This window comes from Scyliorhinus torazame, chromosome 3 (assembly GCF_047496885.1).
Source record: "Scyliorhinus torazame isolate Kashiwa2021f chromosome 3, sScyTor2.1, whole genome shotgun sequence".
NCBI lineage: Eukaryota > Metazoa > Chordata > Chondrichthyes > Carcharhiniformes > Scyliorhinidae > Scyliorhinus > Scyliorhinus torazame.
In genome coordinates this window covers 697,006-713,540 of record NC_092709.1, presented here as the reverse complement: position 1 = coordinate 713,540, position 16,535 = coordinate 697,006, and the positions used below count along the sequence as shown (strand labels likewise).

The 16,535-nt window shown below is 47.5% G+C and overlaps 1 protein-coding gene across 1 annotated transcript in view; it reads right to left on the bottom strand.

Annotated features, from left to right (window-relative positions):
• Positions 1-16,535, bottom strand: part of LOC140408239 (diacylglycerol kinase theta) — a 267,197-nt gene that overhangs the window by 233,848 nt on the left and 16,814 nt on the right. Inside the window, exon 3 of the mRNA XM_072495177.1 lies at positions 3,400-3,485. Coding sequence (XP_072351278.1) covers positions 3,400-3,485 — 86 coding nt within the window. The remainder of the gene's footprint in view (positions 1-3,399; positions 3,486-16,535) is intronic.

Here is a 16,535-nt window from a genome sequence, read left to right as displayed (position 1 = left end):
GTGTTAAATTCCATCTGCCACTTTATCGCCCACTCCACCAGTCCATCTATATCATTCTGGAGATTGTAGCTGTCCTCTACACTGTCCACACTCGGCCAATCTTTGAGTCTTCGGCAAATTTCCAATTCGTGCCCCCCACGTTCACATCCAAACCGTTAATATATAACACGAACAGCGAGGGTCCCAACACCGAGCCCTGTGGAACACCACTTGAAACAACTTCCCAATTGCAGGGCAGCCATCGACCATCACCCTTTGTTTCCTGTTAGTGATCCAACTTTTTATCCAGTTTGTCACATTGCCCTGTATCGCATGGGCTTTCTCTTTCTTAACCAATCTTTCATGTGGGACTTTGTCAAACGCCTTGCTAAAGTCCATGTACACCACATCCACTGCACTACTTTCATCAACCCTTCTTGTCACTTGCTCAAAGAATTCAATCAAATTTGTGACGCAAGACCTTCCTTTAACAAATCCATGCTGACTATCCCCGACTAGTCCCTGCCTTTCTCTGTGACAGTTAATCCAATCTCTCAGGATTGATTCTACTCATTTTCCCACCACTGATATAAGACTAACTGGCCTATAATTGTTTGGATTTCCATCAATCCCTTTTTAAACAATGGAACCACACTTGTATTTCAAAAAAACTCCAGTACCTCCCGTGTCTAGTGAGGATTGGATAATAATCCTCAGAACATCTGCTAACTCCTCCCTGACCTCCTTCAGTAGCCTCGGAAACAATCCATCTGGCCCTGGCAACTTAGCAACTTTCAAGGATGTCAATCCTTTTAGTACTTCCTCTCTCGTTATGGTACGAAGTCTTACAACACCAGGTTAAAGTCCAACTGGTTTGTTTCGATGTCACTAGCTTTCGGAGCGCTGCTCCTTCCTCAGGTGAATGAAGAGGTCTGTTCCAGAAACACATATATAGACAAATTCAAAGATGCCAAACAATGCTTGGAATGCGAGCATTAGCAGGTGATTAAATCTTTACAGATCCAGAGATGGGGTAACCCCAGGTTAAAGAGGTGTGAATTGTACCAAGCCAGGACAGTTGGTAGGATTTCGCAGGCCAGATGGTGGGGGATGAATGTAATGCGACATGAATCCCAGGTCCCGGTTGAGGCCGCACTCATGTGTGCGGAACTTGGCTATAAGCTTCTGCTCGGCGATTCTGCGTTATCGCGGGTCCTGAAGGCCGCCTTGGAGAACGCTTACCCGGAGATCAGAGGCTGAATGCCCTTGACTGCTGAAGTGTTCCCCGACTGGAAGGGAACATTCCTGCCTGGTGATTGTTGCGCGATGTCCGTTCATTCGTTGTCGCAGCGTCTGCATGGTCTCGCCAATGTACCACGCTTCGGGACATCCTTTCCTGCAGCGTATGAGGTAGACAACGTTGGCCAAGTCGCACGAGTATGTACCGCGTACCTGGTGGGTGGTGTTCTCACGTGTAATAGTGGTATCCATGTCGATGATCTGGCACGTCTTGCAGAGATTGCCATGACAGGGTTGTGTGGTGTCGTGGTCGCTGTTCTGAAGACTGGGTAGTTTGCTGCAAACAATGGTTTGTTTGAGGTTGCGCGGTTGTTTGAAGGCAAGTAGTGGGGGTGTGGGGATGACCTTGGCAAGATGTTCATGGTCATCAATGACGTGTTGAAGGCTGTGAAGAAGATGACGTAGTTTCTCCGCTCCGGGGAAGTACTGGACGACGAAGGGTATTCTGTCGGTTGTGTCCCATGTTTGTTTTCTGAGGAGGTCTGTCCGGTTTTTCGCTGTGGCGTGTTGGAACTGTCGATCGATGAGTCGAGTGCCATATCCCGTTCGTACGGGATGCCCTCGTACGAACGGGATATGGCACTCGACTCATCAATCGACAGTTCCAATGTGCCACAGCGAAAAACCGGACAGACCTCCTCAGAAGACAAACATGGGACACAACCGACAGAATACCCTTCGTCGTCCAGTACTTCCCCGGAGCGGAGAAACTACGTCATCTTCTTCACAGCCTTCAACACGTCATTGATGACCATGAACATCTTGCCAAGGTCATCCCCACACCCCCACTACTTGCCTTCAAACAACCGCGCAACCTCAAACAAACCATTGTTTGCAGCAAACTACCCAGTCTTCAGAACAGCGACCACGACACCACACAACCCTGTCATGGCAATCTCTGCAAGACGTGCCAGATCATCGACATGGATACCACTATTACACGTGAGAACACCACCCACCAGGTACGCGGTACATACTCGTGCGACTTGGCCAACGTTGTCTACCTCATACGCTGCAGGAAAGGATGTCCCGAAGCGTGGTACATTGGCGAGACCATGCAGACGCTGCGACAACGAATGAACGGACATCGCGCAACAATCACCAGGCAGGAATGTTCCCTTCCAGTCGGGGAACACTTCAGCAGTCAAGGGCATTCAGCCTCTGATCTCCGGGTAAGCGTTCTCCAAAGCGGCCTTCAGGACCCGCGACAACGCAGAATCGCCGAGCAGAAACTTATAGCCAAGTTCCGCACACGAGTGCGGCCTCAACCGGGACCTGGGATTCATGTCGCATTACATTCATCCCCCACCATCTGGCCTGCGAAATCCTACCAACTGTCCTGGCTTGACACAATTCACACCTCTTTAACCTGGGGTTACCCCATCTCTGGATCTGTAAAGATTTAATCACCTGCTAATGCTCGCATTCCAAGCATTGTTTGGCATCTTTGAATTTGTCTATATATGTGTTTCTGGAACATACCTCTTCATTCACCTGAGGAAGGAGCAGCGCTCCGAAAGCTAGTGACATCGAAACAAACCTGTTGGACTTTAACCTGGTGTTGTAAGACTTCGTACTGTGCTCACCCCAGTCCAACGCCGGCATCTCCACATCATCTCTCGTTATGATTATCCCATCCAGTATCTCAGTGTTCCACCTAGACTATTATATCTGCATCATCTAATCTTACTTCCAATGCCACGCTATTTATGAAATCTAAGGCAACATATATATGTTTAGTATCTCAACCATTCCTTCATTCTCCTTAAGATGTTTCCAATTTCATCATTCATCAGTCCTACTCGTTCTTTCGCTCTTCTTTTACTTTTCCTAAGTTTACAAAATTCTCTTTCTTTTTATTTGAGTGACTGCTGTATATCATAATTTGATATATACTTTGATTAATACCAAGTTTTCACACCATCAGTCAGTCTTCACTATTTGGTCAGATTTCACATTGCTAATATGATGATAAATGCTGTCGTGATACGGGTTCAATAAATCTCGGCCAATAGTGTTTAATATATATAAATGAATAATGCTTGATATGACTATTGTCTGATTATAACTGCGGAACTGCGACGTGAAATGCAGTTGTTACTCCTTCCCGCTGATACCTACCCGATTATAATGGCCATCTTGATGGCACCATCGACAGTCACTGCAGGCAAAAGGGCCACAGTCAACATGGATGTGTAGTTCACACACTGTGAAATCAGAAAGGCACCATTAATCACACCAGGTTACGCCAGCTCACAAACAAAACTGGATGTGTTGTGTTATAATTATAATCATTAATACATAAACAAACATTTTCTTCTACAGATCTAAATAGATAATATTTTTCAGCCAATTAAGACCCAACTCCTTTCTTACCCTCAGTGTTGTAGCTAACAGATCCCCCTCCATTTTAAACAGTTTGCTCTTTGAGCAGTATGGCGGGTTATGAATTTTTGCTTAATCTTATCCACAGACTTTTGAGAAGAAAAAGCCGTGTTTTTGCTGCCAAGCAGCACTGTTACGTACTGAGAAAGAAGATGCTTAACCCATCTCATCAAAACACACACGTTCATTCAGGCAAGATTACTTCAGCCAACAAACGTTTCATTGGTTACTCAGTTTGACTGCATGTCAGCCCAGTAATCAAAGTGCAGATCTGCCAAGTGCATCAAATCAACATTTTGTTTCCAAATGACACCTTTGGCAAACAGTAAACTTCAAAATTATATAAGTAGTTTCTTAAGCATCTGCAAACAATTCATGAGAAATATTGCATATCGACCCGAGTGCAACAGTTACAGAGTGAGCACGATCCACTGCATAAACAGAACATGTGGATTTCAGTGCAGTGATTCAACAATGACAAAAACTTCCTTAGCTGGAGAAATCGGTATAAATCTCGTATCGCATCAATGATTGATGCAGGTAGGGTAGTGGATGTTGTCAATATGGACTTCAGTAAGGCCTTTGACAAGGTCCCTCATGGCAGACTGGTACAAAAGGTGAAGTCACACGGGATCAGGGGTGAGCTGGCAAGGTGGTACAGAACGAGGCTAGGTCATAGAAGGCAGAGAGTAGCAATGGAGGGATGCTTTTCTGATTGGAGGACTGTGACCAGTGGTGTTCCGCAGGGATCAGTGCTGTGACCTTTGCTGCTTGTTGTATAAATAAAGGATTTGGAGGAAAATGTAACTGGTCTGATTAGTAAGTTTGCGGACGACACAAAGGTTAGTGGAATTGCGGATAACGATGAGGACTGTCAGAGGATACAGCAGGACTTAAGATCGTTTGCAGACTTGGGCGGAGAGATGACAGATGGAGTTTAATCCGGACATATGTGAGGTAATGCATTTTGGAAGATCTAATACAGGTAGGGAATATACAGTGAATGGTAGAACCCTTCAGAGAGATCTAGGTGCACAGGTCCACAGGTCACTGAAAGGGGCAATACAGGTGGAGAAGGTAGTCAAGAAGGCATATGGCATGCTTGCCTTCATTGGCCGGGGCATTGAGTATAACAATTGGCAAGTCCAAAATTGCTCTTAGTGTTGGGTGGGGTTACTGGGTTATGGGGTTAGGGTGGCGGTGTTGACCTTGGGTAGGGTGCTCTTTCCAAGAGCCGGTGCAGACTCGATGGGCCGAATGGCCTCCTTCTGCACTGTAAATTCTATGATAATCTATGAACAATTGGCAAGTCATGTTGCAGCTGTATAGAACCTTAGTTTGGCCACACTTGGATATAATGTTCAATTCTGGTCGCCACAAAGAACAAAGAAATGTACAGCACAGGAACAGGCCCTTCGGCCCTCCAAGCCCGTGCCAACCATGCTGCCCGACTAAACTACAATTTTCTACACTTCCTGGGTCCGTATCCCTCTATTCCCATCCTATTCATGTATTTGTCAAGATGCCCCTTAAATGTCACTATCGTCCCTGCTTCCACCACCTCCTCAGTAGCGAGTTCCAGGCACCCACCACTCTGTGTAAAAAACTTGCTTCGTACATCTACTCCAAACCTTGCCCCTCGCACCTTAAACCTTGCCCTCTAGTAATTGACCCCTCTACCCTGGGGAAAAACCTCTGACTATCCACTCTGTCTATGCCCCTCATAATTTTGTAGACCTCTATCAGGTCTCCCCTCAACCTCCTTCGTTCCAGTGAGAACAAACCGAGTTTATTCAACCGCTCCTCATAGCTAATGCCCTCCATACCAGGCAACATTCTGGTAAATCTCTTCTGCACCCTCTCTAAAGCCTCCACATCCTTCTGGTAGTGTGGCGACCAGAATTGAACACTATACTCCAAGTGTGGCCTAACTAAGGTTCTATACAGCTGCAACATGACTTGCCAATTCTTATACTCAATGCCCCGGCCAATGAAGGCAAGCATGCCGTATGCCTTCTTGACTACATTCTCCACCTGTGTTGCCCCTTTCAGTGACCTGTGGACCTGTACACCTAGATCTCTGACTTTCAATACTCTTGAGGGTTCTACCATTCACTGTATATTCCCTACCCGCATTAGACCTTCCAAAATGCATTACCTCACATTTGTCCGGATTAAACTCCATCTGCCATCTCTCCGCCCAAGTCTCCAAACAATCTAAGTCCTGCTGTATCCTCTGACAGTCCTCATCGCTATCCGCAATTTCACCAACCTTTGTGTCATCTGCAAACTTACTAATCAGACCAGTTACATTTTCCTCCAAATCATTTATATATACTACAAACAGCAAAGATCCCAGCACTGATCCCTGCGGAACACCACTAGTCACAGCCCTCCAATTAGAAAAGCATCCTTCCATTGCTACTCTCTGCCTTCTATGACCTAGCCAGTTCTGTATCCACCTTGCCAGCTCACCCCTGATCCCTTGTGACTTCACATTTTGTACTCGTCTACCATAGCCTACCTTGTCAAAGGCCTTACTGAAGTCCATATAGACAACATCCACTGCCCTACCTGCATCAATCATCTTTGTGACCTCTTCGAAAAACTCTTATCAAGTTAGTGAGACACGACCTCCCCTTCACAAAACCATGCTGCCTCTCACTAATACGTCCATTTGCTTCCAAATGGGAGTAGATCCCGTCTCGAAGAATTCTCTCTGGTAATTTCCCTACCACTGACGTAAGGCTCAACGGCCTCTAGTTCCCTGGATTATCCTTGCTACCCTTCTTAAACAGAGGAACAACATTGACTATTCTCCAGTCCTCCGGGACATCACCTGAAGACAGTGAGGATCCAAAGATTTCTGTCAAGGCCTCAGCAATTTCCTCTCCAGCCTCCTTCAGTATTCTGGGGTAGATCCCATCAGGCCCTGGGGACTTATCCACCTTAATATTTTTTAAGACACCCAACACCTCTTCTTTTTGGATCTCAATGTGACCCAGGCTATCTACACCCCCTTCTCCAGACTCAACATCTGCCAATTCCTTCTCTTTGGTGAATACTGATACAAAGTATTCATTTAGTACCTCGCCCATTTCCTCTGGCTCCACACTAAAATTCCCTTGCCTATCCTTCAGTGGGCCAACCCTTTCCCTGGCTACCCTCTTGCTTTTTATGTACGTGTAAAAAGCCTTGGGATTTTCCTTAACCCTATTTGCCAATTACTTTTCGTGACCCCTTCTAGCCCTCCTGACTCCTTGCTTAAGTTTCTTCCTACTTTCCTTATATTCCACACAGGCTTTGTCTGTTCCCAGCCTTTTAACCCTGACAAATGCCTCCTTTTTCTTTTTGACGAGGCCTTCAATATCTCTCGTTATCAAAGGTTCCCGAAAATTGCCGCATTTATCCTTCTTCCTGACAGGAACATGCCTGTCCTGAATTCCTTTCAACTGACACTTGAAAGCCTCCCACATGTCAGGTGTTGATTTACCCTCAAATATCCTCCCCCAATCTAGGTTCTTCAGTTCCCGCCTAATATTGTTATAATTAGCCTCCCCCTGATTTAGCACATTCATCCTCGGACCACTCTTATCCTTGTCCACCAGCACTTTAAAACGTACTGAATTGTGGTCACTGTTCCCGAAATGCTCCCCTACTGAAACATCTACCACCTGGCCGGGCTCATTCCCCAATACCAGGTCCAGTACCGCCCCTTCCCTTGTAGGACTGTCTACATATTGTTTTAAGAAGCCCTCCTGGATGCTCCTTACAAACTCTGCCCCGTCTAAGCCCCTGGCACTAAGTGAGTCCCAGTCAATATTGGGGAAGTTGAAGTCTCCCATCACCACAACCCTGTTGTTTTTACTCTTTTCCAAAATCTGTCTACCTATCTGCTCCTCTATCTCCCGCTGGCTGTTGGGAGGCCTGTAGTAAACCCCCAACATTGTGACTGCACCCTTCTTATTCCTGATCTCTACCCATATAGCCTCACTGCCCTCTGAGGTGTCCTCCTCCCATGGTACAGCTGTGATATTCTCCCTAACCAGTAGCACAACTCCGCCACCCCTTTTACATCCCCCTCTATACCGCCTGAAACATCTAAATCCTGGAACGTTTAGCTGCCAATCCTGCCCTTCCCTCAACCAGGTCTCTGTAATGGCAACAACATCATGGTTCCAAGTACTAATCCAAGCTCTAAGTTCATCTGCCTTACCCGTAATAATTCTTGCATTAAAACATATGCACTTCAGGCCACCAGACCCACTGTGTTCAGCAACTTCTCCCTGTCTGCTCTGCCTCAGAGCCCCACTGTCCCTATTCCCTAGTTCTCCCTCAATGCTCTCACCTTCTGACCTATTGCTCCCGTGCCCAACCCCCTGCCATACTAGCTTAAACCCTCCCGTGACACTAGCAAACCTCGGGCTACACTACCAGAAGGATGTGGAGGCTTTAGAGAGGGTGCAGAAGAGATTTACCAGGATGTTGCCTGGTATGGAGGGCATTAGCTATGATGAGAGGTTGAATAAACTCAGTTTGTTCTCACTGGAACGACGGAGGTTGAGGGGCGACCTGATAGAGGTCTACAAAATTATGAGGGGCATAAACAGAGTGGATAGTCAGAGGCTTTTTCCCAGGATAGAGGGGTCAATTATTAGGGGGCATAGGTTTAAGGTGTGTGGGGCAAGGTTTAGGAGATGTACGAGGTAGGTTTTTTTTTACAGAGAGGGTAGCGGGTGCCTGGAACACGCTACCGGAGGAGGTGGTGGAAGCAGGGACGATAGTGACGTTTAAGGGGCATCTTGACAAACACGTGAATGGGATGGGATTAGAGGGATACGGACCCCGGAAATGTAGAAGATTTTAGTTTAGTCGGGCAGCATGGTCGCCGCAGGCTTGGAGGGCCGAAGGGCCTGTTCCTGTGCTGTACTTTTCTTTATTCTTTGTAATACATACATGGGGCACGGTTAAATGAGAATCATTAACATCATTTTTATCATATATTAATACTAAGAAAATGACTCATGACCAAGACATCCTTAGTCACCATGGTAAACTGAGATTTAATCAGACAGCCTCTATACAAGACATGCATAGATGTGGTAATAGCCATTCAACACCATTGGTGAAGAACTTGGAACTATATAAGGAAGTCTATCTGCACTCCACCCCAAAGTTCCCCACTCGCTCTGCCCCACCCCAGCCTTGCTCTGTTAATCTTCACACTACTGCAACCTGCTCCTGTCCACTCTGTCCCATCCTGTCCTATCCTGCTTCCCCCACTCTTATTCTGTTCCAACCCACATTGTCCCACTCCACTATCCTTTTTGTGTGAAAAATGTTTCCATTCCTGAATGACCTGCGTCTAATCTTTGTGAATACATTTGGATATTCACAGGTATAGACCATCAGTAAACACAGACTGCCTTTCACCCCACATCAAAAAAATGACAGCAACTTCCCAATTGTCTCCCAGTCTGAGTTTAGACTGAAAGCTTGAATGGCCAAAACAAGTTAGTTAGCCTCACTCATCCACTCCATTTCAATAAAGTATAAACAAATTATATTTTGGAAATGCTTTAAAAATAGGAATAAACAAAAATCAATTGTTGCTGGTCATTGGAATATGGAAGTTGTGCCGATGCGTTAATAGGAGCAAGGTAATTCTCAGCCTGAGTGTTTTCCTGGCAGGCTGCAACTTGCTAAATAATAGCATTGCACTTTCATACACATTGCATAAAGATATTTGAAACCTCAAGACTGAATTATTCTAGTTTTATAAATGAGTGGGCGGTGGAAGTTGGCAAAGAAAACACAAAGTCCCTCAGTCAAGTTGGTCATCGAACCTTGCTGTATAAATATCAAGTGTTCACGACTGAACAATCAATGCAAGTTTTTAATATTAATTCCACATTGAATACTCACTTCCAGCATGAAAAACACATTTATTAAAAAGAAATCTCTCAATATTCGTGTTGACCTCTCTACATTAAAGGGAAGTATAGGCAGGGATGGTGCCTTTGGCACTCTTAGAGTCAGCCACGGTCTGACTAATAGCAGATAGCTTCAACAATGCCACCCCATTCTACATTTGACTGATGCTTTAGTGCAGATTAGGACGCACCCAGCCCTGCAGCAGCTGGCAACCCGTGCATACACCCATCACTAAAATTTACATGCTGATGTGCAAAGATTGGTGTAATATTTGTCGGGTACTATAGAAACATTGGCATAAATGTGAGCAACACTAAAGTTGAGGTAATTTTCCCTCAAATAACCACATAATCAAAACAATAAAAGTCTGTTGGGACACTTGTTGAGCGAGGGAAACTTTTAATATCCATTAAAACATGATCCTCCAATTCAGAAAGACGGCTTCGACAAAGGGTCACCTGGACTCGAAACATAGAACATAGAAAATACAGCACAGAACAGGCCCTTCGGCCCACGATGTTGTGCCGAACCTTTGTCCCAGATTAATCATAGATTATCATTGAATTTACAGTGCAGAAGGAGGCCATTCGGCCCTTTGAGTCTGCACCGGCTCTTGGAAAGAGCACCCTACCCAAACTCAACACCTCCACCCAACACCAAGGGCAATTTTGGACATTAAGGGCAATTTATCATTGGCCAATTCACCTAACCTGCACATCATTGGACTGTGGGAGGAAACAGGAGCACCCGGAGGAAACCCACGCAGACACGGGGAGGACGTGCAGACTCCGCACAGACAGTGACCCAAGCCGGAATCGAACCTGGGACACTGGAGCTGTGAAGCAATTGTGCTATCCACAATGCTACCGTGCTGCCCTTAAGAACAAATAAATCTACACTATATCATTTTACCATAATCCATGTACCTATCCAATAGCTGCTTGAAGGTCCCTAATGTTTCCGACTCAACTACTTCCACAGGCAGTGCATTCCATGCCCCCACTACTCTCTGGGTAAAGAACCTACCTCTGATATCCCTCCTATATCTTCCACCTTTCACCTTAAATTTATGTCCCCTTGTAATGGTTTGTTCCACCCGGGGAAAAAGTCTCTGACTGTCTACTCTATCTATTCCCCTGATCATCTTATAAACCTCTATCAAGTCGCCCCTCATCCTTCTCCGTTCTAATGAGAAAAGGCCTAGCACCCTCAACCTTTCCTCGTAAGACCTACTCTCCATTCCAGGCAACATCCTGGTAAATCTTCTTTGCACCTTTTCCAAAGCTTCCACATCCTTCCTAAAATGAGGCGACCAGAACTGTACACAGTACTCCAAATGTGGCCTTACCAAAGTTTTGTACAGCTGCATCATCACCTCACGGCTCTTAAATTCAATCCCTCTGTTAATGAATGCGAGCACACCATAGGCCTTCTTCACAGCTCTATCCACTTGAGTGGCAACTTTCAAAGATGTATGAACATAGACCCCAAAATCTCTCTGCTCCTCCACATTGCCAAGAACTCTACCGTTAACCCTGTATTCCGCATTCATATTTGTCCTTCCAAAATGGACAACCTCACACTTTTCAGGGTTAAATTCCATCTGCCACTTCTCAGCCCAGCTCTGCATCCTATCTATGTCTCTTTGCAGACGACAACAGCCCTCCTTACTATCCACAACTCCACCAATCTTCGTATCGTCTGCAAATTTACTGACCCACCCTTCAATTCCCTCATCCAAGTCATTAATGAAAATCACAAACAGCAGAGGACCCAGAACTGATCCCTGCGGTACGCCACTGGTAACTGGGATCCAGGCTGAATATTTGCCATCCACCACCACTCTCTGACTTCTATCGGTTAGCCAGTTCGTTATCCAACTGGCCAAATTTCCCACTATCCCAAGCCTCCTTACTTTCTGCATAAGCCGACCATGGGGAACTTTATCAAATGCCTTACTAAAATCCATTTACACTACATCCACTGCTTTACCTTCATCCACATGCTTGGTTACCTCCTCAAAGAATTCAATAAGACTTGTAAGGCAAGACCTACCCCTCACAAATCCGTGCTGACTATCCCTAATCAAGCAGTGTCTTTCCAGATGCTCAGAAATCCTATCCTTCAGTACCCTTTCCATTACTTTGCCTACCATCGAAGTAAGACGAACTGGCCTGTAATTCCCAGGGTTATCCCTAGTCCCTTTTTTGAACAGGGGCACGACATTCGCCACTTTCCAATCCCCTGGTACCACCCCTGTTGACAGTGAGGACGAAAAGATCATTGCCAACGGCTCTGCAATTTCATCTCTTGCTTCCCATAGAGTCCTTGGATATATCCCGTCAGGCCCGGGGGACTTGTCTATCCTCAAGTTTTTCAAAATGCCCAACACATCTTCCTTCCTAACAAGTATTTACTCGAGCTTACCAATCTGTTTCACACCGTCCTCTCCAACAATATCGCCCCTCTCATTTGTAAATACAGAAGAAAAGTACTCGTTCAAGACCTCTCCTATCTCTTCAGACTCAATACACAATCTCCCGCTACTGTCCCTGATCGGACCTACCCTTGCTCTAGTCATTCTCATATTTCTCACATATGTGTAAAAGGCCTTGGGGTGTTCCTTGATCCTACCCGCCAGAGATTGTTCATGCCCTCTCTTAGCTCTCCTAATCCTTTTCTTCAGTTCCCTCCTGGCTATCTTGTATCCCTCCAATGCCCGGTCTGAACCTTGTTTCCTCAGCCTTACATAAGTCTCCTTTTCCCTCTTAACAAGACATTCAACCTCTCTTGTCAACCATGGTTCCCTCACTCGACCATCTCTTCCCTGCCTGACAGGGACATACATATCAAGGACACGTAGCACCTGTTCCTTGAACAAGTTCCACATTTCACTTGTGTCCTTCCCTGCCAGCCTATGTTCCCAACTTATGCACTTCAATTCTTGTCTGACAACATCGTATTTACCCTTCCCCCAATTGTAAACCATGCCCTGTTGCACATACCTATCCCTCTCCATTACTGAAGTGAAAGTCACAGAATTGTGGTCACTATCTCCAAAATGCTCCCCCACTAACAAATCTATCACTTGCCCTGGTTCATTACCCAGTACTAAATCCAATATTGCCCCTCCTCTGGTCGGACAATCTACATACTGTGTTAGAAAAGCTTCCTGGACTTCCGGGTGCGGCGATGACCAGCTGAGTCGCACGTTTCGGCAGCTCCCTGTGAAACGGACTTTTGGGCTCTTGATAGGAGCCCCAACGGCAATTTTGACGGCTAAAAACACTGTGCGGTAAACCAGAAGGGAACCCCCCCGGATACGGATGGAAAAAGGAGGAGAGAGTGGCCAGATTGCAGTGGATCCTTTAGAACAGCGGCAAGGAAGGCAAGCAAAAACCAAGATGGCGTCGGAAGGTGGCAGTTTAACATGGGGCCCTGAACAACAAGAGTTCTTGAAATGCTGTGTGGAAGAGATCAAAAAGGAAATGAAGAAAGAGCTGTTGGCCCCGATACTACAGGCGATCGAAGGGCTAAAGGAGGAACAAAAGACCCAGGAGCGGGAGCTTCGGGTCGTGAAGGCAAAGGCAGCCGAGAATGAGGACGATATACAGGGCCTGGTGGTTGAGACGGAGATGCAGGAGGCACATCAGAAACGATGTGTGGAAAGGTTGGAGGCACTGGAAAACAACGCAAGGAGGAACAACCTGAGGATTCTTGGTCTTCCTGAAGGTGTGGAGGGAGCGGACGTCGGGGCATATGTGAGCACGATGCTGCACTCGTTAATGGGAGCGGAGGCCCCGGCGGGTCCGTTGGAGGTGGAGGGAGCATACCGAGTGATGGCGCAAGGACCGAGAGCAGGAGAAATTCCCAGAGCCATAGTGGTGAGATTCCTCCGTTTTAAGGATAGAGAAATGGTCCTTAGATGGGCGAAGAAAACTCGGAGCAGTAAATGGGAGAACGCGGTGATCCGCGTTTATCAAGACTGGAGTGCGGAGGTGGCGAGAAGGAGGGCGAGCTTTAATCGGGCCAAGGCGGTGCTTCATAAAAAGATAAAATTTGGAATGCTGCAACCGGCAAGACTGTGGGTCACATATCGAGGGAGGCACCACTACTTTGAGACGGCGGATGAAGCGTGGACTTTTATTGTGGAAGAAAAACTGGAATGAGCGGGTTATTAAAAAGAACGTTCGAACAAAGTGGTGGGGCGAATGTGGGGGGCAAAGAGGGGTTTTATGTACTAATCCTGCGATGTGGTAACTTTTCTCTCTCCCACAGGTGGTGATGGGGGGAGGAGGGGAGGTGGAGGAGATGGGGCGTTGGCCATTGGGGGCGGGGCCAAGGGAGAAGCGCGGGATGGTTCCCGTGCTATGATAATCATGGCGGGAATAGAGAAGCAGGAAGGAGGGGGCGTCGCACGGTGCGAGCCGAGGTCACGGGGGGAAGCCGAGGTCAGCCAGAGTTTGCTGACTTCTGGGAGCAACATGGGGGGAGTAATTACGCTAGCGGGGGATCTAGCGGGGGGGGTGGGAGGGGGGAATTACTGGGTTGCTGCTGCTGGGGAGAGGGGGGAGCTGGTATGGGAGAGGGTGGGCGGGGGGGCACCGCCTGGGGGAGATACAGCTGCGTGGGAACCGGGTGAGGAGCTGGAAAAAGGTGATGGCTAATCGACAAGGGGGGGGGGGCAGGAAGCCCCCCAACTCGGCTGATCACGTGGAACGTGAGAGGGCTGAACGGGCCGATAAAGAGGGCACGGGTACTCGCACACCTTAAGAAACGTAAGGCAGATGTGGTTATGTTACAGGAAACGCACCTGAAACTGATAGACCAGGTTAGGATGCGTAAAGGATGGGTGGGGCAGGTGTTCCATTCGGGGCTAGATGCGAAAAACAGGGGGGTGGCTATATTAGTGGGGAAGCGGGTAATGTTCGAGGCAAAGACTATAGTGGCGGATAACGGGGGCAGATACGTGATGGTGAGTGGCAAACTACAGGGGGAGACGGTGGTTTTGGTAAACGTATATGCCCCGAACTGGGATGATGCCAATTTTATGAGGCGGATGCTAGGACGCATTCCGGACCTAGAGATGGGAAAGCTGATAATGGGGGGAGATTTTAATACGGTGTTGGAACCAGGGCTGGATAGGTCGAAGTCCAGGACTGGAAGGAGGCCGGCAGCAGCCAAGGTACTTAAAGATTTTATGGAGCAGATGGGAGGTGTAGACCCGTGGAGATTTAGCAGACCTAGGAGTAAGGAGTTCTCGTTTTTCTCCTATGTCCATAAAGTCTACTCACGAATAGACTTTTTTGTGCTGGGTAGGGCATTGATCCCGAAGGTGAGGGGAACGGAGTATACGGCTATAGCCATATCGGATCACGCTCCACACTGGGTGGACTTGGAGATAGGGGAGGAAACAGGAGGGCGCCCACCCTGGAGAATGGACATGGGACTAATGGCAGATGAGGGGGTGTGTCTAAGGGTGAGGGGGTGCATTGAAAAGTACTTGGAACTCAATGATAATGGGGAGGTCCAGGTGGGAGTGGTCTGGGAGGCGTTGAAGGCGGTGGTTAGAGGGGAGCTGATATCAATAAGGGCACATAAAGGGAAGCAGGAGAGTAAGGAACGGGAGCGGTTGCTGCAAGAACTTTTGAGGGTGGACAGACAATATGCGGAAGCACCGGAGGAGGGACTGTACAGGGAAAGGAAAAGGCTACATGTAGAATTTGACTTGCTGACTACAGGCACTGCAGAGGCACAATGGAGGAAGGCACAGGGTGTACAGTACGAATATGGGGAGAAGGCGAGCAGGTTGCTGGCACACCAATTGAGGAAAAGGGGAGCAGCGAGGGAAATAGGGGGAGTGAGGGATGAGGAAGGAGAGATGGAGCGGGGAGCGGAGAGAGTGAATGGAGTGTTCAAGACATTTTATAAAAAAATTATATGAAGCTCAACCCCCGGATGGGAGGGAGAGAATGATGGGCTTCTTGGATCGGCTGGAATTTCCCAAGGTGGAAGAGCAGGAAAGGGTGGGACTGGGAGCACAGATCGAGGTAGAAGAAGTGGTGAAAGGAATTAGGAGCATGCAGGCGGGAAAGGCCCCGGGACCGGATGGATTCCCAGTCGAATTCTATAGAAAATATGTGGACTTGCTCGCCCCGGTACTGACGAGGACCTTTAATGAGGCAAAGGAAAGGGGACAACTGCCCCCGACTATGTCTGAAGCAACGATATCGCTTCTCTTAAAGAAGGAAAAGGACCCGCTACAATGCGGGTCCTATAGACCTATCTCCCTCCTAAATGTAGATGCCAAGGTCCTGGCCAAGGTAATGGCAATGAGAATAGAGGAATGTGTCCCGGGGGTGGTCCACGAGGACCAAACTGGGTTTGTGAAGGGGAGACAGCTGAACACGAATATACGGAGGTTGTTAGGGGTAATGATGATGGCCCCACCAGAGGGGGAAACGGAGATAGTAGTGGCGATGGATGCCGAGAAAGCATTTGATAGAGTGGAGTGGGATTATTTGTGGGAGGTGTTGAGGAGATTTGGTTTTGGAGAGGGGTATGTTAGATGGGTGCAGCTGTTGTATAGGGCCCCAGTGGCGAGCGTGGTCACGAATGGACGGGGATCTGCATATTTTCGGCTCCATGGAGGGACAAGGCAGGGATGCCCTCTGTCCCCATTATTGTTTGCACTGGCGATTGAGCCCCTGGCGATAGCGTTGAGGGGTTCCAAGAAGTGGAGGGGAGTACTTAGGGGAGGAGAAGAGCACCGGGTATCTTTGTATGCGGACGATTTGCTACTATACGTGGCGGACCCGGCGGAGGGGATGCCAGAAATAATGCGGATACTTGGGGAGTTTGGGGATTTTTCAGGGTATAAATTGAACATGGGGAAAAGTGAGTTGTTTGTGGTGCATCCAGGGGAGCAGAGTAGAGAA